This window comes from Mobula birostris, chromosome 9 (genome assembly GCF_030028105.1).
Source record: "Mobula birostris isolate sMobBir1 chromosome 9, sMobBir1.hap1, whole genome shotgun sequence".
Classification (NCBI taxonomy): domain Eukaryota; kingdom Metazoa; phylum Chordata; class Chondrichthyes; order Myliobatiformes; family Myliobatidae; genus Mobula; species Mobula birostris.
The window spans coordinates 145,619,592-145,647,196 of record NC_092378.1 but is presented as its reverse complement, the minus strand read 5'-3'; the positions used below and the strand labels follow the sequence as shown (position 1 = coordinate 145,647,196).

General features: G+C 42.4%; 1 protein-coding gene across 4 annotated transcripts in view; it reads right to left on the bottom strand.

Moving 5' to 3' along the window:
* The window catches only part of caskin1 (CASK interacting protein 1), a 732,522-nt gene that overhangs the window by 53,336 nt on the left and 651,581 nt on the right, over nt 1–27,605 (bottom strand). For all 4 annotated transcript variants that reach the window (XM_072269050.1, XM_072269053.1, XM_072269054.1 and 1 more), the window contains 3 exons: nt 18,192–18,304; nt 12,157–12,241; nt 9,465–9,562 (listed from right to left, as the gene is read on the bottom strand). In XM_072269050.1, coding sequence (XP_072125151.1) covers nt 9,465–9,562; nt 12,157–12,241; nt 18,192–18,304 — 296 coding nt within the window. The remainder of the gene's footprint in view (nt 1–9,464; nt 9,563–12,156; nt 12,242–18,191; nt 18,305–27,605) is intronic.

The window sequence follows — 27,605 nt, the reverse complement described above, 5'->3', positions numbered from 1 at the left end:
TCGTTTTCAAGTTTACACACTCTGGAGAGTGTTTCAGAAAAGCTCTGTTTTCAGGGGATGAAAACACCGTTTCAATGTGGACGGAGGGTCAAAACGAAGAGAAAAATCTTTGTTTTCAAAATTATCCGGCGTAGTGTTGACATAGCCTCAGTCATTTGGGTTTAGTACTTGGCTGACCTGGTTGAACTGATTTCAACCATTCTGAGTTGTATGGAACAAAAGGCATTACCTAGGTCACAAGGCTGAAGGGAGAACCTGAAAGCAATATTGCATGTAGCCTTTGGCTATGTCCCATGGAAAGTTGACCAGGTCAGTCAGATGACCTTGAACCAACCAAACTGCAACATCACAATTGATCTGATAAAGGAAAGGAATAAGGATGAAGAATTTTGAGAGAACAGGCAACGGCAACTCTTTGGAGACCACCAATCACTGAAATGGATGAAGCCTATTTAAGAAATGTGGAGATTACATCAGGTTCAAGAAGAATGCCTGGTGAGCACAGATTCCATTTCTCTGGTATTACATTTTCTCTTCATTGACTTTTCATGGAGGGTCAGGGAAAGCTTACACAGGTATTCAGTTGTGTATATTCACATGCTTGAGAACTGAGCTAATTAAGGTACTTACCAGCAAATACAAACATTCTCTGTGCCTAAATGATCATTACTGTTGAGAATTAATACTAGAGTGTTAATCTTTGTAACATGACCAATATCATTAGGGAATGGTTGGCTAGGAGAGGTGAAGCTATATTGGAGTGAATTTCTCAGCAAGAATGCTTTGAATTCACACATAGACATACTATGCAGAAATGGTGCATATGGTTAGTACAGGGTGAACTGCCTATATTCATATCAAGTCACGTATGAAACCAACCTACTGGAAGCCTCAGCCGGTTCCACGTCCACTCCAGGTGGAGGAAGGGCGGGATAAATGAGAACAGAATGGAGTTTTTGTAGAGACAACATTAGGATGACTGTGCAAAACCTAAAGTCCACAAAATTAGTTGGCTGTGTGGTGATCTCGAGGTCATTGACAACAAGAAGTAACTTCCTTCTCTCTTTTTCCATTCTCCATTCTGGTTACCCTCTCACCCTTTCTCTTCCCCTCACCTGCCCATCACCTCCCTCTGGTTTGCCTCCTCTTTCCCTTCCTCCATGGATGACTGTCCTCACCAATCACATTCCTTCTTCTTATCCCCTTTATTTCTTCTACCTATCCCATCCCAGCTTCTTACTTTATACCCCCTCCCCCACCAACCACCCTTCCTCTACACTTGGTCTCACCTATCACCTGCCAGCTTGTACTCCATCCCCTCCCCCTCCGGCTTCTGCCCCCTTCCTTTCCAGTCCTGATGAAGGGTCTTGGCCTGAAATGACGACTGCTTGTTACCCTCTTTAGATGCTGGCTGACTTCCTCCAGCATTTTCTGTCTGTTGCTGAAGATCGCCAGCATCTGTAGAGTCTCCTATGTTTATTGAGCAACCTCTGTCCATTTCCAAAGATCTATAAGCAGAATTGGCAGAAGCCAAATTTCATCAAACTAGATCTGTCATGAATATATCTATCGATGAATGTAGAATATGAAGAATTATCCAGCAATCGTTATACTTGTATAAAATCACTTTGTGATTTGAAATCAACAATGAAAAATTTTCTCTGCAGCGGACAAGATGCTCCAAGATTGTCTATGCAATCAAAATTACATACTAATAGCCAAAAGTACTAAAGAGCGATTCTGAATACTGAAAGTGTTCTGACTAACAGGAGAACAGAATATAATGCTCAAAGTAACCAATTATTCGTTCGTTCTAAAGTAAATTTATCTTGGACTGAATGTGGATGCAAATGGTTTGCAACGGGTCAAAAAAAAACGTGGAGGCAATTCCAAAGGTGATGAAATCTGAAAAAAAAGTAAAATTTACATTCTATATGATATACGCGATGCAGTTCTGTGCAAGATTTTGTCAGATGGTGCAACAGTCCTGACACCATTACATCAGTTAGCGTCACAACATAAGAAACAGAATTGGCAATAGTCACACAGCTTACGCAATAATTACATAATTTAATTGTGTTTCCAGCACTTTCTGAGAATATGATTTCAAGACGGACAGAGGAAAGAATTCAAGCATCTAGTCCAAGCCTCCTTGATGAAATATAACATGTCCATTGATTCGAAAAGTACTGAAGAGTATAGAGTACAACAGCCTGTGATGGGTAGTATGCATATCAAACTCATCACATCGACATATATACGTCCCATTTCCTTCCACTCCCTGTCAGTTCATACGTCTGCCCAAGTGCCCCTTAAATGTTGCTGTCAAATCTACTTCCCCCACTTCTTATGGCAACACTTTCCAGGCACCTACCATTCTCTGTGTACAAGAGACTTGCATTACAAATCCCCTTTAAACTTTTGCCCTCTTATCTCAAACTTATGCCTTCCAATCTTTGACATTTCCAACCTGGGGAAAAAGCACATTTGATGCTTTATCAGTTATGGTGTGGAAGAAGGTTTTAGGGACATTATATCTCCACAATGTCTGGCAATAGGTAGGCCACAGCTGGAGTAGTGTATTTAATTCTGTTACAAGAAAATAAATGATTGTACCTGGGAGAATGCAGAGAGACTTATGAGGATTTTAATAAGTTTGGAGATTTGTGGCTTTGTGGCAAGTTTGAGTAAACTAAAGTTGAGGAAGAGGGGTTAAGATGAAGAAAAAAAACGAGAGCTTGGATAGAGTAAATACAAATGTTTGTAAGAAGGATGTACTTCTCTCTGCCTAAGTGTCCAAAAATTGAAAGTATTTTTAAAATAATTGGTCAAAGAATTGGAAAGGAAAAGGAGGAAAATAGTTTTTGCTAGACTGAGATCTGTGTCTGAGCTCACTGACTACAAGGGAGGAAGAAGCTAATGCTCTCATCTTAATTAAAAAGCACTTGGCAGAGTACTTGAAGAACTGGGACCTGCAGGACTAGAAACCTTGCAATGGGTTGGTAGATGAAATGTTCTGCTTTAAAGTTTTCATTTTTATTTCTCAGGATACAATTGTATTTACTTCAGCTAAATCTTGAGGAGGGATTTGAGAGGTGAAATTGTTGGCCATGATGGATTTAGAAAACATCAAATCCAATTGGGTCAAGGACAGTGGAAGTAGACAGATCAATTGTCTTTGTTCCTGTCATGTGCTTGGAGATGGAGTCTGTCTTTTTGTGGAACTGTTTTACATCCTCTATATTGTGAGATGAAGTTTAGATTATGAAGACATGTAGTCCCTTTTTATTGTCATTTAGTAATGCATGCATTAAGAAATGATACATTATTTCCTCTGGTGTGATATCACAAAACACAGGACAGACCAAGACTGGAAAAACTGACAAAACCACATAATTATAACATATAGTTACAACAGTGCAACAATACCATAACTTGATGAAGAAGTCCATGAGCACAGTAAAGTTCAAAGTCTCTCAAGTGTCCCACATCTCACGCAGATGGGAAAAGGAAGAAAAACTCTCCCTGCCATGCCGACCACAATCCGACTCTGAGTCATCCGAAAACTTCGAGCTCTGATCAGCTCTCCGACACCGAGTACTGAGCGGCATCTCTGCCGAATGATTTGACCTCCTTCTCAGTCGCCAAGAACAGGCAAGGCCGGGGATTTTGAGGCCTACCCTCCGAAAGATTCCCGACCACTCAGTAACGACAGCAGCGAACGGGCGTTTCAGAAATTTCTCCGGATGTTCTTCTGTGCTTTCACGTCCATCTCCATCAAATCAGAATTGTCCACAGCCCCTATTTAACAGATACGATATCATTTTTCACCGGAGAGCTGCGCATGCGTGGTGCACTGCCATCTACTCCTCCCGCCGATGTTGCTTGGCTTCTGTGTTTTAAAGTAGACACAGTGGTGCTTCAGGTAATCTGCTGAACTAGAGATAATTTCCAAAGGAGAAATTATTTATGAGGTGTACTTTGATATAATATAACATGCAGGTTTGTGAATGTTGGGGTCTGTGCCTGCCTGGAGTGATTTGAAGAGAACAAAGAGCCATAAATTACTGAATGTCACTTGCTGGGGAGAGGGCAGTAAGCGGATGCTGGCCTACCGCAGAGCCAATGAAAAGGCATTAAAGATCAGACATATGACCTACAGCCAAAGACACTAGAATGCAATATTTGGATTGGTAAGGAATGAGTGTAAAAGTGGACACTTCGAGTGCGCTAACAGCGATAACTCTCTCAAGAGACTCACTATCGCGAGGAAGAACCTCTACACCAGGAGCTGGGAGAAGAAAGGATTGACTATCTGGCCAAGGGAGATCCCTATTTCAGTGTTATAAATCGGAAAAGTTGTCTGAGGGGACAGTACAATTCATGTTCCGTTGTTGGCCTGGGGTCAACATAGTTACATTGTTGTTTGTGCAGAGACAATAAAGTGCGAACTTTGATTAATTACGAGTTGCGTAGTGAATTTCCTAACCTAGATCTGCTGATGAATAGAGGTAAAAAATAGAAATGCACAATGCAAGTGGTTATTTAAGTTAAACAACTTGATAAAGTCCCTGTGCTAATCCTACATTTGAAAATGAGAGATATTGTAATAATAGTTTCAATAGTGTGATTACTTAAGTATGATGTTCTCCTAAGGGGTTATCTACTGGTGGGTCCTCTGGTGGCTGAAGATGATGATCTGGGATCTATATATTCTATCCTTAATGGAGAATGCTCATAGGTGACTTTGTTTAACATGGGGTGGCTGATGCACGGCCAGCTACCACACAGTCCTTGACAGATCAGGATCAGGGTCCAGGGCGTGGAATGCAAGGTGACTGGGGACCCCTCACTGCTGCAGCCTTCCTCCGCCTTTGTTGTGATGTGTCTTGGTCGCGTTGAGGTCTTGGTTGGGTTGCTCAATGTCTGGAGCCTCCCCCTTGACATTACCACCATGGGAGACCCCAGCAGGAGCTAAACTCCAGGCAGCATCGCTCTTGGGATCTCAGGAACTCTCAAGCCTCTCCACCGTGACAAGGTGATGATTCTCAGAGAAGACGTTGTTTTTAACAGTGACTAAATTCACAACAATTTTTCAGAGTTGGGGAGTTTCAGTATATAGTTCCAAAAGATATCTTATAAAAATAGAGTATCGATTCAGAAGTGCACGTGGAGATTCTGGAGGAGAATGTTGAAGATCATGACTGCATTTCAGGCGTTGATGTATTAGTGTGAGAAGGGAACAATCCTGGACTGAATCAATAAATGAAACCCTGCTCAAGTCAAGCGGTGGGTACAAGATCAGGAATTCCTTTGAGAAGATCAAAGAGATAGGGAAGACCTAAAAATACATCAGCAAATGGTGTGAACATGTGAATCACCTTTTTCAACAAAGAGAAAGCAGTGTGGGTTTAAATTAATGTATGGTGATGAAATGTGGAGTTGAGAGAGAGAGGGGTTGATGAGTGACGGGATGCGTTACTGATCCTTTGGTAGTTCTCTGTGTATCTTCATATTGGCAATTATTCCTACAGCGTGGTCAGTGTAACAAGGCACAGAGATATGACATACCACCATTATGCGCACGTTCAGGAGTGAATGCTCAAGTTCAGGAGTGTTCAATTTTTCCTACTCTGCTCATGAGACATGAACGATGTTGGCATGTCCAGCCTCTATTATCCCTTCTCTCCCGTCTGCAAAGCCATTTCAAAGAGCAATAGATTGCTGACCACATTGCTCTTGCGTCTGGAGTCACACGCTCAGTATACAGACTTAAGGACATTAGTAAACTAGTTGTAACACGTATGCAAAATAGTAGTTTCCTTTACCAATACTAAATTTGCTGATTTTATTTAGTTCAAAAATTCCGTAGTTGCCATGGTGCAATTCAAATTCACATTTCCAGACAAATAGTCCTTGACTTTGGATGCAAATCTGGTAACTTCATCCCTATATGATTGTGTGTGTGTGTGTGTGTGTGTGTGTGTGTGTACGTACACACACGGATATATGCATGCAGGTGTGTGCATATATGTGTCCAGTGTAGTCTTGCTCTCTCTCCCGTTCCCTTTCTTCTATTTCTCATTGATTGCTGTTCTATTCGCCTTCCAGTGTGGGCAGAGGACCTTCTCCCTGGCTGTTAATTAATTCCTTTCTACAAACACTGACTGCCTCATTGAACGCTCTGATGTTTTTCTGTTTTCTGTAGAGGAAATTCAGAGTCCAAGTACTCATTTCATCTCAGTAATAGCCCAGGTACAACTATTCCATGACTTTTCACCCCCACCTCCCAACAACTCTCCCCTTTCCAGTACTACATTTTGATCACGAACAGATAGGCAATAGGCTTTTATACTTGAGGCAAAGGATCCTCTGAAATGCAATCAAAGACTATTGGCTCTACATCATTCAAAATACATTTACCCCTCTCAGACTGTCCATGTTAACTGGAACTGGAGCCATGGTGGGTCGGGGGCAGGAAAAAGGTTAATAGATTACATTGGACAACAAAGATTTTGCTTCCTGAATACTTTTGGGTGTACCTTATGGCTTTTGGGCTGCTGATCATGAAAACCATCATGAAATTTCCCTTTAATGCACCATTTAAAAATATTTATATTTGTTATTTCAATTCATAATTCATGGAATCATGAAACCATGGTGTGCAAAATGTCACTAAAAATTCATTTTTTGCATTCCTATTCAGAAATCTTCCCTGCAAATCTTGGTGTTGTCAGTGACGAGCATCGTGCAAGGTTTCACCAGGACAGTGTGGTAATGGAGAAACGAGGTATCAGGGCAACCGGAATCGATCAACGATGGTTGATTATTATTGGACACTTAAGCAAGAAGTCTTAAACCCTGAGTGCAAATGAAAATCATCAACAAAACGTTTTTAGCTTAGGTGATCTGTTGTGAACTGTTAGCACCATTATGCAGTTAAACACATTATATTCAATACAAGTTAATTTTTTGTTTCTCCATGTGCCTACGTGATACAAGTAGTCTGAAATTATGTTTGTGTTCGGCTTCAAATGGTCTATCATAAACAAAAAAAATTTTTGAGTAAGCAAAACTTTTGAAAAAATTTGCTGTCTAATGTTATCTTCGTTCAGGGCGATTTGCATGTCATTTTGGATTTATTTATTATTATTATTACTTTGTGTTTGTGCAGTTTGTCTTCTTTTGCACATGGGTTTTTGTCAGGCTTTGTGTGTTTTTCTGCAATGATTCTACTGCATTTCTTTGTCCTACTGTGATGTGAATGCCTTCAAGAATCTGAACTTGGGTAGTATATGATGACATGTACCTACTTTGATAATAAATTTACTTTGAACTTCACAAATTTCTAGCTCTAGTATTATTTGAACTCACAAAACTGTATGGCTAGTTAAGTACTAAATATGACACACGTACTGTCATTGGAATATATATATATATACATGCACACACACACACACACACACACACACACACACACACACACACACACACACACACACACTGTAATTCAGCTTTTCTCTCTAATATTATGTATTGCATTGTTTTGCTGCCGCAGAGTCTACAAATCTCAGGACATATGCTGAAACCTGGTTCTGATTCTGATTATGCAATAAATATTGCACTTTGGCTTACACGCATGAGGAGATTATTAAAGGACATCCCAGCAAGGAAAATGGAATACTGTTCCAATTATAAACTTCACCTCAGATGGTTGAGGAAGTTTGGTATGGGCCCCCAAATCCTAAGAACTTTCTACAGGGGCACAATTGAGAGCATCCTGACTGGCTGCATCACTGCCTGGTACGGGAACTGGACTTCCCTCAATCGCAGGACTCTGCAGAGAGTGGTGCGGACAGCCCAGCGCATCTGTAGTTGTGAACTTCCCATGATTCAGGACATTTACAAAGACAGGTGTGTAAAAAGGGCCCGTAGGATCATTGGGGACCCAAGTCACCCCAACCACAATCTATTCCAGCTGCTACTATCCAGGAAACGGTACCGTGGCATAAAAGCCAGGACCAACAGGCTGTGGGACAGCTTCTTCCTGCAGGCCACCAGGCTGATTAAATCACATTGATTTGAGTGTATTTCTATGTTGCATTGACTGTTCTATTTATTATAAGTTATAATGAATTACTATGATTGCACGTTTAGACGTAGATGTAATGTAAATATTTTTACTCCTCCTGTATGTGAAGGATGTAAAAAATAAAGTCAGTTCAATTCAACAAGCATGGGTTTCCATAGACAACAAGATATAGGTATGTGAATACCAATGCCTTAGAACATAAAATCCTACAAAAGGTAGTGGACTTGGCCTAGTAAATCACGAGTAAAGTCCTCCCAACCATTGAGCACATCCACATGAAGTGCTGTTGTATGAAAGCAGCATCCGTCAATAAAGTTTCTCTCCACCCAGGCCAGGCTCTTTTCTTGCTGCTGCCGTCAGGCAAAAGGTACAAGTGCCTCAGGACTCAGACCACCATGTTCAAGAACAGTTACTACCCCTCAGTCATCAGGCTCTTGAACAAAAGAAGATAAACTCCTCTATTGAAATGTTTCCCACAACCAATGACCTCACTTTAAGGACTTGTTATGTTGTTGTTTCATGCTCTCATTATTTATTCATAGTTTCTTTTGCACAATTTCCTGTCTTCTATGCTCTTGTCCTTTCATTGATCCTGTTTACAGTTACTATTCTCTAGATTTGCTGCATCTGCTCGCGGGAAAAATAATCTCAGGCATCTATGTGATGACATGTATGTACTCAGACAATAACTTTTACTTTGAACTTTGAAGACATTTAAACCTAGGTTAGAGTAAATCTGCTACCATGAAGCTCCAGGGTTTACATAGCATCACCCTCGAGGAGACTGTTAATCGTAGTCTCCTTCGCTAGAATGCTGAATATTGTTAGCAAAGCAATCCACCTCTGCAGCATCTCTTCTGAGTCACAGTGAGGTATGTTAGCCAATGAAGGAATGTCACGATCTAAAAAGGGACAGTACAGGAACTGAGGGGTAAGCTTCATTATCTTATTATCTCCTATTTACATGGTAACTGGATACATCTGTTAAACAGCTACTATGACCTGCCTGTGTGCTCTACAGTCATCATGTTTAGGGTGATTGGTACATTCAAGATGACAAATTCACCAGGTAAATGCATTCGCTGCACACTCTGCAAGTAGGCAGTTAATAGCTTTAAGTACCTCGACATCAGTCTCACAATGGAGTGAAATGCAATGTAAATTGGATTGGTCACACCTGTCAGTTTGTCAAAAGGAATTTCAACAGATACAAATCTTCTACAAGAATAAGTGATTACTCACCACCTTGCAGCTCCAATCCCAGCCAGAGAAAATACCGTGCAGATAAACAAACAAGGAGGGGAGAAAATCCTGACTGATTCCCCAGCAGCCAGATTTTGTCCACTGTGCTGCTGTTTGCAGACTCACTTACCTTTGCTTCTGATAGGGACTCTGCCTTCTTCAGCTGAGGCTCGCCATATGGCTGCTCTCCTACGGGGCAGCTGGCTGCGGTCTGGGGCCGAACAACTCCTGCGATAAAACATATCCAAAGGGGAGAGAATGTCAAGTGGACGTTATTAACACTTCTGTGTGTTGTCTGCAACACAAGAGATTCTGCACTTGCTGGAAATCCAGAGTAACGCACACACAAAATGCTGGAGGAAATCAGCAGGACAGGCAGCATCTATGGAGAGGAATAAAAAGTCGGCAGTTTGGGCCAAGACCCTTCACCATGCGCCTTGAGTTCCTCCAGCATTTTGTGTGCTGCTCTGTGCTGATACTGCAAGCATAATTTTTGTTGTACTTGTACCTCACTTTACGTACACACATGGCAATAAATTTGACTTTGATTTGAATTGACTTCTGTCTCACACACTTGACAGATTCAAGTTCAATTTCAAGCTTATTGTCATCTGACTGTACAAATATGCAACCCACAAAACAATGTTCCTGCAGACAATGGTGCACCCACAACACATATATATCTCACATACAGCACTTAACACAAAATATTACCAGAGATAAGTTAATAAAATACATGCATGTGAAATGTGCAGCACTGGTAAACAGTAAACAGCTCACTGTCGTAGTGACGAGACCTCGGTGGTGGCAGGGTATTCATTAGTCTCACAGCCTGAGGGAAGAAATTGTTACCCGTTCTGGCAGTCCTAGTCCTGATGCTCCTGTACCTCCTCCCTGACGGTGTCAGAGACTGTGGATGGGTGGTAGGGATCCTCAGCAATGATTAATCTGACAACAGACAATCAGCCCAAATATCCAGGGCTCCACACTGGTCCTCTCGCAAGCTCTCGTGCATTTTATTTGTGGAATAACAAACCACAGGTGGGCACACTACCCCGAATCTAAGCAAATGCAGAAACTCTGCAGAAGCTTGTGGCAACAGGAGTCACAATTTGAGACTGCTGTAGTTGTTGGACTGAACTTCAATGACACAGGGGTGTAGAAGAGGCTTCCAACACCTCTGGCCATCACTACATAGGCACTGAGTGTATAAATTGGGATTGAGTTATGTCACGTATGCAGTATGCATTTGTGTACGTGAGTGTTTACAAAAATGAACAGCTGCTCTTGTTCTGTGTCCTGAACTCCTTTATGTAGGCTGGCATGAACCAGTTGGGCCGAAGGACCTATTCCATGCTATATGACTCTATAGTGCTGGTGGATTGTCTCCTGCCCTGGCCTTGCGTCCTTGTGTTTCATGACAGCTGCCATTGGATCACTACTGGGAGTGGAAGTTTTGGCTATGCTTACCCCTTTCATTTCCCAGACCCTGGAGCTGTTGTATCCCAGAATAGTTGAAGGATAAACCAGCATGATTGGTCCTGGTGTCCCTGGTTAGAGAGATTATTTGGGGTGTGGGTGATGTTGGACTGGGAGGACTGAATAAGAATTTACTATCTATTAACGCACGGTAGTGTAGTGGTTAGCAGAATGCTTTACAGTACTGGCAACCTGGGTTCAATTCCCGCTGCTGCCTATAAGGAGTTTGTATGTTCTCCCTGTGACCGCGTGGGTTTTCTCGAGGTGCTCCCAACTCCTCCCACGGTCCAAAGACATATTGATTGGTAGGTTAATTGGTCATTGTGAACTATCTCATGATAAGGATGGGATTAAATCAGGGCGTTGCTGGGTGGCGCGGCTCAAAGGACCAGAAGCGCTTACTCCATGCTGTATCTCAATAAGTAAACAGACAAACAAATTAATAAACTCTAGCAGTAAAGGGATGCCTGTTGTAGATGGCTAGTAGGGTCAGGATGGAAGTTAAAGTAATGCCCTACCCAGTCAAACAACTTGCTACTCAGGAAGAAGGTTGCCAGGCAATCTGTTGAACCTATGAAGTCTATTTAGGAAAAATGGGTATTTTCAGGACAAAATGGGTAGCAGGGAGCAAAAATCAAATGAGACAGTGTTATGATTCACACTGTTATGATTTTATTTACACAATATTAAAATGGAGAGTTTTAATATTTGCGCCGTAACCTCAAATAAACACCTAGCAGTTGCTGAGAGAATTTCTCTGATCATAAAAGAAGGGTAATTTTAAGTAGCTTGGTGTTAAGGTCTGGGATACAGACCCAGAGAGGGTTGTGGAAGCAGATTTATTAGTAGCTTCCAAAAAATCCAAAAAGTAACCCTCTGCCTGGACTTGAGGGAGGAGCAGGGGTCAGTGGGATTAAACAGAAACACCCTCTAAATAGCCAATGCTTTAAACAATCTCATTGTGTGATTCTCACAGCAGAATAACATGGTTAGCATGCACGTAGAATACATGGACACTCAGTATCAGGAAAGCAATGGACTCACATGGAATTTACTCCAGCATGATTTAAGCAATCACTTTAAAAAAACACTAAAATAAATACAAATGTATTTGTGGAGCAGCACATCCTCCTGAAATATGTGCTGCATTTTGTTATGAACAATAATATTATTATGTAGGACGGATTTGATATCCAATCTAGTTCACATCATCACCCTGCGGTGTGACACCATCTTCTAAGAATGAACAAAGAACCCAGCAGGTTCTGCACAAATTTACCCCTTTCACTATTTTCCTTCTGCACCTTGATCGCAAGGTGAAAACCCCAGCATTCAGGGCCTACCTGCAGTCTGTTCAGACTTGGTAGCTCCGTCACCTCCTGCTGTTTCGGGAGTAGATCCTTTCTGGGTGAGAACCACTTGCAGCAACTGTAGCGTTAAGAACAGAGAATGATTACAGGAAGGAAGACGACCTTTACTGGAGAGCCTTCGACTGCACCAAGGAAGAAGGTTGACATCTTAACCGTAAACCATTAGGGATAAAGAGGCAAGGTAGAGGAAGAAAAGCAGATTCCCCTTTGAGAAACAGCTGTGGTTAACACAGCTCAGAGAACCAGCGTGTGATCCAGTTCTGTCACAATTGGTGTGATAACAGCTTTCCTTCTGTAGATTGGTTACTATTTAAGGGACTGCTCCAGGTAACACAGCACACACACACAGGAACTAGAGACACGATACAAAACGGCTCTTCACTACAGAATGTGCTGAGCAGCCTCTGAATCTTTTTCTTAAAGCCACAGATGCTGACATTCTCTCAGATGATGACATAGTTAGTCATCAGCCTTTGAAGGCATGTACAAGAAAATGAAACGTTCCTCCTCAAATGCTCACAAACACGTAAACGCACTCCCCTCAAAGAGGAGCACGGCAAATTTTAAATGAATTCAAGGTGAATCTACAAAGCATGGCATTTGTAGCATGTTGCCATGGCAGCAGTTTGAGAAGTCGACTCAACACCAACTTCTCAAGGGCATTTTGGAATCTGCAATAAATTGTGGGCTTGTCAGTAATGCTCACATCCTGAACATAAATCCAAAAAGGCAATATAATTTAAAATTCTGGTCTGGTATCCCAGACACTGGACACAGAAATCTCACCAGATCTCACTATAACATTTAATCATTTGCAAACAGTCAATTATTGTTCAGACGCAATTGTAATTGTTTCTCAGGGTGTGAAAATCTTTGGTGGTGCAGGTATTTATTGCCAATCCCTGAGTGTCCTTAAGAAATGGTGGTGACAACCACCCATTACTGGATTCTTCATGGTTGTGAATTTCAGGATTTACAGTACGGTTGTTATAAATCCAAATGGCTCATTTTAATCCTTCAGGGAATGAATCTTGCTAACACCATCTGGGCCCCAGGTACCTTAAGTACCATGGAATGTAGTCAATTCCCAATATGCAGGGCATATTTAATTCAAGGCAATATATATCATGTGGATGAGGCTATAAACAATAAGTGGAATGGGAAATAATTTTCACCTAACATGAGGCAATAATATTCCTTGGTCTGTGCAACATATTCTCTGAAGTAGCATGGAATACTTATGACATGATCACTGGCCCAAAGTAGTTTTTCTCCGACCATTGACTTGAGATCACACTTCTGACAATTTTGCTTCTATTCCATCCTGTCAAATAGATCTGGTTGTTTTCAGAGCTCAGACTTGTTTGCAAACGTAGTTTCATGACAAGTTTTGCTGATAGTGCTCTGTTAACAGTTTTACACCTCAACAGAGGGGGTTCCCAAAGGATGCTTCGCATTAATGAAAGGTTTGACCATTTGATAGGGAGTCAGCCATTCTTTTGGACCATCCATGTATTGAATGATTCATTTGGAATGGAAGAACACAATTGGTATTCAGTGTTACCAACTCCATCAAAGTTGCTAACTCTTGACATGTTCTCAAAACCAAGATTGGGCATACCGAATAAACTTGACTGGATTCATTTGTCAATCTAAAGATGTTCAAAATCATCAAGAGTTTCAGTAAAGGGGACAAAGGAAAATGTTGGTGGGAGGGCCAGAAGCTTTAGATTTAAGACATTGTTTCAGCACAGCACAGGACCATTTAGACTATTGTTGACTCCCTACTGACCCTCAGCTGGCTCTCTACTCGAGAAATCCAGTAGATCCATTTTCCCTGCTCTCCACCCACAACGAAGCAGTTTTTCCTCCTCTAAGTACCTATTATCCCTTCCCATTGGAATTGAGTTACCACCTTTTCAGGTAGTGAGTTCCCATCATAGTTTCATCCTGTGTTAAACTCTTTCTCCTCACTGGTTTCCCCATTTTCTCTTTTGTCAATCACCTTAAATCGGTATCCCCTATTCCTCAATTCTTCCATGGAAAAAGATTCTCTGCATTCTCATTATCTCTATCTTTGATGTTATTGAATAAACCTTTCAAATTACATTTCTGTTTTCTTTGATCTTGGAAGAAAAAACCCACCTTCGACAGTCTACTAATATGAATGATAGTCCTCATTCTGGGATCTACAGTCTACTAATACAACTGATAGTCCTTATTCCTGTGTCTGTTCTACTAATTCACTTCCACTGACTGAAAGGATGATGGTAATTGATTAAATTGAGGCACAAAATCTGTAGATGTTGGAATTTGGAGCAAAAGGACCCCAAACATTGAGTCAAGTGTTATCTGTAGAGGCAAAGGAATCACCTATGTGTTGGGTCAAGACCCTAAGTCATTGTCTTAGATTCATTAATTGCATTAAAAAGGCAATTGGGATCGCTACTCAAAGGGGAGAAGACCAGGGCTGCAAGGAAAGGTCTGGAGGCATGGGCTGATGGGATTATTAGAGGGAGCTAGGACAAGTTTGACGAGGTGTTTGGCTAAAAGCAGATTTGAGATGATTCTATAATTCTATTAATGCTATGTGAACTGGACAAAAGATGTACCTCACTGACTTTTTCCATCAAGTCTCAATAACCAATGTGCTCATCTCAGGTTCTAGTGTTTGTTATTTAACTTTGCTTCTTTGTCACCACTTTCCTGTTATATACAGTACACAACATTCCCTGGTCCTTTTATGTTTTTAAACACAAGAGATACAACAGATGCTGAAATTTCTGAGTAATAAGCACAAAATGCTAGGGGAGCTCACCATCTATGGAGAGGAATAAGCAGTCGACGTTTTGGCCTGAGATCTGATGAAGGGTCTCAGCGTGAAACATTCACTGCTTATTTACCTCCATATATGCTGCCTGACCTTCTATATTCTTCTCTTTGTAAAACCTGTACACTTCTGGTCTGGGCATTACAAACATCCATAGCCCATGTGAAGGTGATGGTCAGCTGCCTTGCTGAACTGGCACTTCAGGTAACCACTAAAGGCTGATTTATACTTCTGCGTCAACTCGACGCCGTAGGTATAGCGTCGCCGCGAACCCTACGCAGTGCCTACGCGGATCCCTACGCCATAGCCTGACACGCACCTCTCCCAAAATATAACTGCGCGCCGCAGCAACGCAAACCGCAACAACCGTGATTGGTCCGCTTGGTAGCATCGCATTTCCTCCTACACTGCAATAGCTTCCCATTGGGCGACTGAAGGGCAGGGAAGGAACTCTGGCTGCAATGCTTTCCATAAAACTTTACAGACCTCTGAAATTATGGAGGACACATTTCGCTTTTATGAAAAAAGACGCTCGCTTTAAACTTGTTTACCCCGAGAAAGACTATCATGACTATGAAGCCTTGCACGGGCAGGTGTGTGCGCATGAGCGATGTGCCTGAATTGCAGAGCGACGCAGACACACCAACGCACAAGTATAAATGCTCACAACACGCGTAGGCCGCTTGCGTAGGTTACGGCGCCGAGTTGACGCACAAGTATAAATCAGCCTTAAGTGTTAACCACAGAGGCCTGGGATTGAAGTAATAAGTAGGTTGGATTGGGTATCAAGATAGCTTTCCTCCCTACACAGCATCAGTGAACTTACTAGTTTGTTTAGAGAGATTGGGATTTAAATTTTGAGCAACACTTTGCTGGAGGAAGTCAGGCAGCACCTGTGGAGGGGAATGATGTTTGCTTCCTATGATCTAATTTTTAGAGAGATCAGCATTTGTCTAAAACTTAAAATAACATAATTGCATGTTTTGTAAGTTGCTATAGTTGTTTCCATTAGTAGGACAGAGAACAAGAATAAAGAGGCATCCCTTTAAAATAGAGTTGAGGAGGAATTTCTTCAGACGGAGGGTGATGAATGTGGAGGATTTATTGAATGAATGGTGTAGCAGACTCCATGTAGTAATCCAGCTCTCCTATCCTTGAGCACTTCTGCTTCATCCACCACAAATGGGACTTTCTTGTGGCCAAGCATTTCAATTCCAATTCCCATTCCCGTTCTGACATGTTGTGCAAAGATGAGGCCACCCTCAGGGTTCTAACCCGACGGCATTAATATCAATTTCTCCTTCTGGTTAAAAAAAAACCCTTCCTCTATTCCCCACTCTGATCTTTTACCTCTTCTCACCTGCCTATGACTTCCCTGGGGACCTCTCCTCCTTTCTTTTCTCCAATGGGTCCACTCCCCTCTCCTATCTGATTCTTTCTTCTCCAGCCCTTGACCTTTCCCACCCACCTGGCTTCACCCATCACCTTCCAGCTAGACTCCTTTCTCTCCCCCACCTTCTTATTCTGGCATCTTCCCCCTTCCCCCTTTCTTCTCAAGTCCTGAAGAAGGGTCTCGGCCTGAAACATCAACTGTTTATTCATTTCCACAGATGCTGCCTGGCCTGCTGAGTTCCTCCAGCATTTTGTGTGGTGTTGCTTCCTGTACCCTATGACCTTATGGTCAATAATTGGTTTGAACTTCCATTTCAACTGGTCCTGTAACATAGCCACTGTACAATTGTAATTTAGGCCCAGTTTTCTTCTACTTAGAGCATTTGCTTGCTCTGAGGTGACCCAAATGATCAGGCTCATGATGTTTGAGCGCCGGCTCCCAAACTGAACATTTTGCATCACTATTTCGATATGGGCAGCCGCTTCATGATTACCTGTTCAGTGAGCAAACTGAAACAGGATTGCTGAGTGGGATAAGAATGGTAATCTTACAGGGGGGCTGCTTATTTTAAGAACTGAATTTCACAATGCATGTTCCTACCATTATGTACATTTTAACTTTGTCTACGGGGAGTGATTAAGTCATTATAAAAATATGTCAAATAATCAGTACTTTCATTAACAGTAAGCATTTTGCAGAGTTTAATCACACTAAAATGTGGATAATGTATAAATGTATAAATTCTAGATAAAAACTGTCAGAGACAGTTGTCAACAACTGAGTGCGAAAATACAAACAGCATGAAAAGAAACCTGTCAGTCACAGTTGTCAATATCTGAGTGTGAGGACACAAACAGCATAAATTACTCTAGCCTGTGAATAACCTGTGTACTCCTGTTTGGTCTATGATTCTATGAGGTGCGGAGAGCTATGGTCTGGGTGCACGATGATGGGACTAGGAAAAACATTAGATTTTGATATGTGGAAATTATCAAGCATTTAAGGCCATAAGACTATATTTGTTCTTTTTTTTTGATGCTAGGAGGAACTTAAAGTTGGATTGAGGTTATTGTGAAATCACGATGTGTATTGCAGGCACGATCTTGTTACATCATAAATAAGAAGATTCAATTGATTGTTTGCAGCAAGCAAGAATCCCATGTTATTGTCTAATGAGTCTATAATCGATGTCATGAGAATGTTAAGGAATTGTACAGATGACAGAATATCAACGTATTTAATGACAGACAATAAAGTTATAAAAAACTTATCCATCAAGTTCAGATACTTGTCCACTGAGTGTGAAAGTGCCAGAGTATATTCCTCTGGATGAAATTCTCTCTCTGTGCTGTTGAGTACTCAGTTTTTTCCCTCTGCTATTTTTGTGTTCCTCAGCTCCCACATTTCTGTATCTCCTTATCCCAACTGTGCCACTCATAAGCATTTGCCAAGTAAAAGTTGGGTGATCTCACCACAATCATCTGTTCAGGATGGTGGTAGCGGCTAATTGCAAGAAAGATCGTGCCACAAATTAGGAGAGACATAAAGAGAGGGAGAGAGAGATTTTTCCTTCATATTGTTTGAAGGATTTTCCATCCTCCTCATTCCTAAAGGTGCTGCAATACATTTCCAAGAACTTCAGTGGCCATCTCGTTTACAACCTGGCTACCTGACCCATGCATTACATTCTGAGATAAAGGCACATGAAAAGCCATTTTAACTCGTGGCCTGATCCTCCCTGCCGTGCCAGCTAAGGCAATGGTACTGGGGCATTTTGCGCAGTACCTTATTCCCATCAGAACCCGAGGCTGCAGCGGTGGTGCCTGCACTTTGTCCGCTCCCAGAACTTCGAGCGCTGGCCACACTTCCTGTACTTCCTGCATTGCTGCGGTCTCCACCTGCAAACAGAATTCATGCAGTTGTCAAGTTAACTGCCAAAGACGGAAAATGCATCAAAGAAAGAGTGTAGAAACTAGATTTCCCCTTCCACTGGTGCAAGACCCATGTGTTGTAGATAGTATTCCATGCCCGTGATGCTGCTGCAAGTAAGATTCGCATTGCACCTGCGCGTGCGTGTACTTCTGCAAATGACAATTAACTCAACTTTGATTCTGGCTTTAACTTTGATTTATTGCCCAATGTAATCCCTGCCTAAAATAGCCAAACATAATTGGTAGCTTACACCTGGAGTCATGCACTAAAATGGGACCCGTGCAATCCCTGCGTGTGAGCTCCTACACCTTTGCTATGGTGGTCACTGGGGTGGGAATGAAACCTTATAGGAGCCTCTCCCATGGCAACCACTGGACAGCTGCATGGAGGAGAGGAGAAACGACAATTGTGCTCACCTTCCATACGACTGTCACCAAATAAGACCCAAGTGGTCATACATCAAGGGTTTTCTCAGACCAAGCCAATTTTAGGATTATCCATGAGGCAAATATCACAGCTTGCGGCTTCAGTGTACAAAAGCTGCCATTAGTGGTTGAACAGTCACTGATGAGATTTCAAACATCCTAAGCATTGAAAACTGAGCCTGATGGATGCCTATTGATCGGTACCCCTTTAATTAGCATGTCACTGAGATCTCAGAGCAAGGTGAGAGCAAAGGATTTGGCTAATGGTGGTGAGGGAGGAGCGTGGCATGTGACATTGCATCATCAGGTGCGTGACTGACACCAGGGAAACCTCAGTTGTGCCAACTTTAATTGCAGATGGAAATGCCCAGACCGATTTTGCAATGACTACAGATAACAATTAAAGATTAGCTTTATTTGTCACATGTACATCAGAACATTGAAACAATGTGGGATTTGCATCAAATCATTTGTGCTGGGCAGCCCACAAGTGTTGATACTGCTGGTGTCAACATGGCATGCCTACAATTTACTAACCCTAACCATACATGTTTGGAATGTGAGAGGAAACCTACGCGGTCACGGGGAGAACTCACTCTCTCCTTACAGACAGTGGTGGAATTGAACCCTGGTTGTTGCCTCTGCAGTAACATTACACAAACCGCCACTCTTGATCAGGACACAAAAGTCAACCTCAAAACCTCAAAATAACATTCTTCAAAGAAGGCAGATAGAACTTTGGTCAAAAATCTGAGAGGCAGAGTTAAATTAGTCCTGCACTGATGTGTCAGCCTGTTTTCAGGTTTTCATCATAGGCCTTGAACCCATGACCTTCTGCCTCAGAGTTGAGAATATGGTCCTTTAAGCTGTAGGAAAAGTTTCTGGCTGTGTGAAAGCAATCAACATGTTCCTGCCCTGTTTTCTCGTTTAATCCCTGTTTGCATCCCAGTGGAGAGCTGTGATTTTTCAGCTCCTGTCTCCACACTGTACAATAGATGCAATTGACAACAATAAACTCCCTGTGTCCCCACGATGCACTTGCTGAATTTTTCACAAACCTGAGAACTAGTCTGGAGATGTTCTATAACACAATTCATGCAGACACAGACTACAGGTCACTTGACTCGTCTGGTCTGAAAGTTTGACAGCAAAAGGAAAGGAAGAAAAAGCAGCAATATTGAGCCATAACAGAGAGTGAGCTGACTGGGCATCACTATGGCAGTGGGTACTGACGTGTGAATGACAGAATCTTGTACAACCAGGAATTCACATATTACACGAGCAGACGGGGTTTCTTTTCCCCTGAGAACAGAAGGTTGAGGGGATAACCTAGGAGAAGCCTTTAAAACGATAATACATACGATTAGGCTGGATCGAGGGAGCACATTTCCACTTATGGGAAAGAGCATTACTTAGGCCACCAACGTAAGATGGTCTCTAAGGAATCCAACAGGGAATTCAGAAAAATGCCATTAACCAAAAAGCTGTGAGAATTTGCAACTTACTCCCACAGAGAGTGGTTGGGGTGAATAGTATAATAGCATATTTAAACATATTTCAAGGAAGATTGAACTAGGGAACAGAGGATAAGGGAATAGCAGACCGCAATGATAGATCTTGGTTTCAGAATCAGGTTTAATATGACCATCTTGTATGATATGAGATCTGTAGGAAGGGAAAGACAAGACAGAAGATGGCTTGAGTGGAATATAAACGGATAATTCCTGTGCCATATATCCAACATTATTCCAGATCAACAGGCAGAACTAATCTCTCCATCAATGTTGACTTATTCAAAGTGGGGTGCCTGACTTACCGTTGCAAGCAGAAAACCAGTTAAGAATGTGTTGTAATTTGGTCAAGGAAGCAGGGTATTGAATCTTAGATACAGCGCATCATTTTACCATACTGGTCAACACAAAGACTTCCTCCAAATCCTAATCTAATTAGAGCGCAAGTAATTTTGAAATCTGATTTTTATTAAGGAAAGTAATCTGCAAAAATGGAAACTCCAGTAATTATAAAAGTGGCCATTAGATTATTGGGTTGTTAGAAAACCCATGTTGTTCACTAATGCCCTTGATTGGTAGAGACTTCTCATCCTCACATGGTTTGCCTCATATGTGACTCCCATTCGCTGTAACATGAAGTACGGTTAGTCAGTTTGAATTTTTTGAATTCCGCTCCATGCCTTGTGGGGCAATGGGCAGCAACCTTGCCATCTTTTCAGGACTTTTTGTCTGCTTTTTGCGAGGCCAAGTTGCTAGCTCGACGCTCAACCCAGCACGGATGGAAAGCATGTAGGGAGCCAGCCAGATTCGAACCCAGGACCACTTGCCCTGAGGTGCTGGTGCCACTACACCGCCGGCTGGCAGTTAGTCAGTTAGTTAATCATAATTAAAATTGGTAATAAAGCTAATCTCACCGGCAATGCCCACGAACTGAAGATAGATTATAATTGAACTGAATTTTATTTTGGGAGTGACATCTATGCATAACTTTAATCCAAATGGATTTGAGATGGATGTTTAGTAGCCACAGAGGGTGGTGCTCAGCTGTTCTTTCACTTATAATGCATAAAGTTACTAATACCCCAGGATTCTTCTGGGGTTACCAAGAATTGAAGATTAAATTTAGGAATAGAACTGGTGAAGGTAATATTAAAGCAGTGATTCAAAAACATAGTAAAATATGCTTTTTTTCCACTTTCCTTGAAGATATCCATACCACCTGTGAGTGAACTCCTGGCCCAGATCACCAGCTCTGAAATGTCCACCAGGCCTTCCTTACCTCTTATCTTCCTTATCTCTTACCAAAGTTCCAATTCTAGATAGCCCCCAGCCACCCCCCCCCCACCTGGTTTTATTCTGCAGGAGTTTTGGGAAATTGCAGAGAGCTATGAACACAGCCAGTCCATCATGAAAAACAGCCTCTCCCCCCCACCCCAATTAATTCTGTCTGCACTTCCGGCTGCCTTGGGGAAGCAGCCAGCATAATCAAGCCCTCCACCCACCCTAGCCGTGTTTACTTCTCTTTCCCCTCAGATGCAAAACCTCGAGAACGTGTACCACCAGGCTTGAGGACAGCCTCCATCTCATTGTTTTATTCTGTGTTCTGTTTTCCCTTTTGCACAATCTTGATGCACTTATGTATGGAATGATCTGCCCAGATGCCATGCAAGCCACAGCTTCTCATTGTATCACAGTAATAAACCATTATTAGTTACCAATTACCAATGTGCTTCTTGTATCCAAACTCACAACTAAACCAATTCAGTCATCATGGTTACTGACCTGCTTCCACTCCCATCAAATGACACATCCATTTTAAAGTTCTCATTCTAATTTTCAGATCCCTCCAGCAACTCTCCCCACTCTCACGAGAAAACCTGAAGATGCTGGAAATTCAAGCAACACACACAAAATGCTGGTAGAACACAGCAGGCCAGGCAGCATCTACAGGAAGAGGTACAGTCGAGGTTTCAGGCCGAGACCCTTCGTCCTGACCCTTCTACCTGATGAAGGGTCTCAGCCCGAAACGTCGACTGTATCTCTTCCTATAGATGCTGCCTGGCCTGCTGTGTTCTACCAGCAATTTGTGTGTGTTACTCTCCCCTCTCTATAAAACCCTCTGTGAAATCTGCTTTTCTCCAATTCTGGCCTCTTGATCATTCCTGAATTTAATCACCCCACCATCTCCTGCAAGGGCTCTTAGCTCGGGGATTCCCTAAATCTTGCCATCTCTATTTTTGCCTTTCAGACACACCTCACATTAGTTAACTATACTGGTATTTTGTTTTGTGTCCCAGCACCAATCTGCATAATTGCTCCCAGTAAAGTGTCTTGCTATGCTAAAGGTACCAATTAAATGGAACGAGCTCTTGAACACATTTTATTTAGCAGTTACAAAAATACTGGGCAGATGGTGAAAAAGTCTGTTTGATTTAGCAGCCAAGATCCAGCCAATTGGGTAACTAAAGGTCAGATCATGTTTTAATTGGCATGGGAAGGCGGAATACAGCTCTCGTGAGCCTGTCAGGTGACCGGTATTCCTGTGATGTGATTGGGGTAGTGGAAGGAAGGCAAGTCATGTGAGGCTTCCAGCAAGAATTCAGCCAAAAAAAACGTTGGCAAAGTTAATGAAGACCTGCAGAGAGGTTGCATGGAGAATCAGCTGCCCACATTTATACGAATGAATTTGGCCCCCCTATTCTGAAGTCACAGCCATGGACTTCAGCGCCCTCTTCCCAGAGACTGGATCTGTTTATGTTGTGAAGTACGACAGCTGAGTGGGGTGTGTCGAATCTGCTGTGGCAAAAAGATGCTTCCTTACCCCTACAGAAATGGAACTCTAGACCTTCAACCTGTCGGACCTCGGCTCGACAGCTAACACTGGATGGCTTTCCGTAAAAAATTAACGAGCAGTGCAAATATGCAGAGACTGGAACTGTTATATTCACACCATATCCACATAATTAAGATGTTGAACCAGTCCTACATCTTTGTATAACCATGACTTTTATCAGATAGATTTCATGGGTTTCTTGTAGGTGAATAATTCACTCCAGTTTCAAATGTTAGTGCCATGCAAATTTACTGAGAATCACTTCATCAAGTTAATTTCTTTTTATGTTTACATCTTTGAACAGACCTTATTTTAATCAGAGGACTGAGAACTAGTTTTAAAATATCATCATTTTATTGAGCAAATTGGGTTTAATCTGTTTAGAGAACACAGCACTGGGCAGGGCATTTCAGCCCATGAGGTCTGCATTGACCATTATGCCAAATGAAGCTCCACCCATTTGCTTGCACATGACCCCTATCCCACCATTCCTTGCACGTTCATATGACCATAAGAGATAGGAGCAGAATTAGGCCATTTGGCCCATTGAGTCTGCCATTCTATCATGTCTGATTTAGAGTCACAGAGTCACGGAAAAGTACAGTGCAGAAACAGCCCATTTATCCTACTTAGTCCATGCTAAACCATTTAAACTGCCTACTCCCATCGACTTGCACTGGGACTATAGCCCTCCATCCCCCTACTATCCACGTATCTATTCAAACTTATCTCAAATGTTGAAATCGAGCTTGCATGCACCACTTGTGCTGGCAGCTCATTCCATCCTCTCACAACCCTCTGTGTGAAGAAGTTTCACCTCATGTTCCCCTTAAACTTTTCACCTTTCACACTTAACCCATGACCTCTATTTGTAGTCCCACCCAACTTCAGGGGAAAAAGCATGTTTGTATTTACCCTATCTATACCCCTCATAATTTTGTATACCTCTGTTTATTATCCCTCTCAACCCCATTCTCCTGCCTTCTCCCCATAACCTTTCACATCTACACTAAACAGGAACTTATCAAACTCTGCCTAAAATCCACCCAATGACTTGGCCTCCACAGCCACCTGTCGCAATGATTTCCACAGATTCGCCACCCTCTGGCTAAAGAAACTCCTCCTCATCTCCATTCTAAATGGACATCATCTATCCTGAGGCTGTGCCCTCTGGTGCTAGATTCTTCCTCTATAGGAAACATTTTCTCCACATCCAATCTTTCTCAGCCTTTCAGCATTCAATAGGTTTCAACTGGGGTGTATGGGGTGTCAGGGAGGGGTAGCACCTCTGGTGGGGGAACGTGTCACATCCTTTTCAAGGTGGTTAGTCCACTTTTGGTCCCCACCTGGCACTCAGCTCTCATCTGTGGCTCCTCGTAGCTGTTTGCATGCGACAGCGGCCACACCTCCGGCAATGGCTTTGACAAGCCGGCTAAACCAGGTGAGGGTAGCCGACGGGTCTCAAACCCTTGGTGAGATAGGGAGATGTCTATCCCAGCATGTGAAGGCAGACTCCGGCAGATTGAGCGGACGAGACCAACGGAAGGTCCAACGGTCAAGAAGACAGTTTCTGCAAGCGTCGTGGAATGTGTAGAGCACGACAAGACACAGAAGACGTCCTGGTCATCCACTGAACCTAGTCCCACCTCCAGCCGTCTCAACTCTTGTCTTGCCGCTGGATCCAGATGGGAATTGGGAAGAGAGAGTGAGGCTGACGCTGTGAGTTTCACTTAAGTCCAAATCAAGCACTAGTCTCGATACCAAGATCCAGCTGGTGGCGCAGTGATATCAGCGCCGGGCTCTGGAGCGAAGGTTCCCGAGTTCGAATCCAGTCGGGCCACTCCCGGGCATGCTTTCCATCCATGCCAGGTTGAGTGTCAAGCTCGCAACTTGACCTCGTAAAAAGTACTAATGGTGTCGAGGTCTTCATCGATGACAATGGATGAACCTTGTTAGGTTTCAATGACATCCTCCCTCATTCTACTCAATTCTCCGATTCAAAATCTCAAAATCTTTTCAAAATCTACTCTACTCTACTCCAAGCCCAGAGCCATCAAATGCTCCTCATACAATAACTCTTTAATTCCTAGAATTATTCTTGTGAACCTCCACTTAACTGTCTCCAATGTCAGTGCATCCTCTTAGATAAGGGGCCCAAAACTGCTCACAGTACTCCAAGTGAGGCCTCACCATTGCTTTATAGAGCCTCAGCATTCCATCCTTACTTTTATATTCTAGTCCTCTCAACGTGAATACATTGCATTTGCCTTCCTCACCATCAACTCAACCTGCAAGTTAACCTCTAGGGAGTCTTGCACAAGGACTTCCCTGTCACTTTGCACCTCGGAGTTTTAAACTTTCTTCCTGTTTAATAAATAGTCCATGCCTTTATTCCTTAGTGCATGGCCGTATACCTCCCAACATTGTATTCCATCTGCTACTTCTTTGCCCATTTTCCTAATCAAAGTCTTTCTGCAGCCTCCCTGCTTCGTCAACACTATCTGCCTCTCCACCTTTCTTCGTAACGTCTGAAAACTTGGCCACAAAGCCAACAATTCCATCATCCAAACAACAGGAATTCTGCAGATGCTGGAAATTCAAGCAACACACATCAAAGTTGCTGGTGAACGCAGCAGGCCAGGCAGCATCTGTAGGAAGAGATGCAGTCGACGTTTCAGGCCGAGACCCTTCGTCAGGACCCTCCATCATCCAAATCATTGACATGTAACGTAAAAAGAAGTGGTCCCAACATCAACCACCATGGAACACCACTTGTCACTGGCAGCCAACCAGAAAAGGCTCCCTTTATTCCCACTCTTTGCCTCCTGTCAATTGGCCAATCTTTTATTCATCCTAGTATCTTTCTTGTAATATCATGGATCTTAGCTTGTTAAGCAGCCTCATGTGCAGCATTTTGTCAAAGGCCTCTGACAATCAACTGGTTCTCCTTTCTCTATTCTGCTTATTATTTCCTCAAAGGATTCCAACAGATTTGTCAGGCAAAATTTTCCCTTAAGGAAACCATGCTGATTTTGGCCTCCAAGTACCCTGAGACCTCATACTTAACAATCCAACATCTTCCCAACCACTGTCAGGCTAACTGGCCTATAATTTGCTTTCTTCAGCCTCCCTCCCTTCTTGAAGAGTGGAGTGGCATTTGCAGTTTTACAGTCCTCTGGGACCAGGCCATAATCTAGTGATTCTGTGAATCTCGGGAATCTACTAAAGCCCTCCCATCCATTGAGCACATCTACATGAAACACGGTCATAGGAAAGCAGCATCCATCATCAGAGACCCCCAGCACCCAGGTCATGCTTTCTTCTCAGGTAGAAGGTACAAGAGCCTCAGAATTTGCACCACCAGGTTCAAAAACAGTTACTAGCCCTTAACATTCGGCTCTTGAATAGGAAGGGCTAACTCACTTGACCCGTCATTGAGATGTTCCCACAACCAATGATCTCACTTTAAGGACTCTTAATCTCATTATCTCATGCTCTCATTATTTATTGCTATTTATTCATATCTGCATTTGCAGTTTGTTGTTTTCTGCACCACGCTCCACACTGTATTGACAAATAAAAATAAAATAATGTGTGTTTCATATACAGCATGCTAAATTTAAAACAATACATCTCTACCCATGCCTTTATAACTGAATGCTAATTTTGATAAATCTGCAAACTATTATTTGTGAACGTTAACATACTAAAATCAGTGCAGAGGGAATGCGAAAGTGAGGCGGAGATATGTAATGACTTTAGCCACACATTTCTGAGCATGTTCTTGCTCACAGACTGAAGCTGGTGGTGCAGGCCAACAGCTGCTGTGTTTTCTGGGTTTTTACAATATATGAGAAATTTACCTACTATCTAATGATGAGATAATAAAGGGATTTAACATTAAGCTCACCAGAAGAAAAAGCCTTGTTTACAACAACTAGAGGTCAAAAGGGGGCAATAATACAACCAGTGCTTTTTCAGTTAGAAGCTTTTGGCCAATGAGACAACAGAATTGGAAAGACCAATTAGGTAACAGAATTGGGAAAGCAAGGCTGAACCTAGCAACCAGACAATCGGTTAACTTGGAGAAAAGGCCAATGATATGGTAGCATAAGCACTTAGAAAGACATATAAACAGGCAAAGAACAGAGGGGTATAGACTATCGGTAGGCAGGTGGGATAAGCGTAGATTTGTTCAAGAACAACTACTTCCTTTCAACTATTTGGTTCCCACATGGCCCTACTCCTTATAATCATTAAACATATGAACTACACTAGTGTACACTAGTCGCTGTCATCAATAATTTTGAAAGGGTACAGAGAAAATTTACGAGGATGTTGCTGAGACTTGAAGACCTGAGTAATAGGGAAAGGTTGAATAGACTGGGACAGTATTTCCTATAGTGTAGGAGAGCGAGGGGAGATTTGATTGAGGTATACGCCAAACCACTCCTGGAGAAAAAAATTGGCAAGTACAGTCATGGATATTTAAAAACCA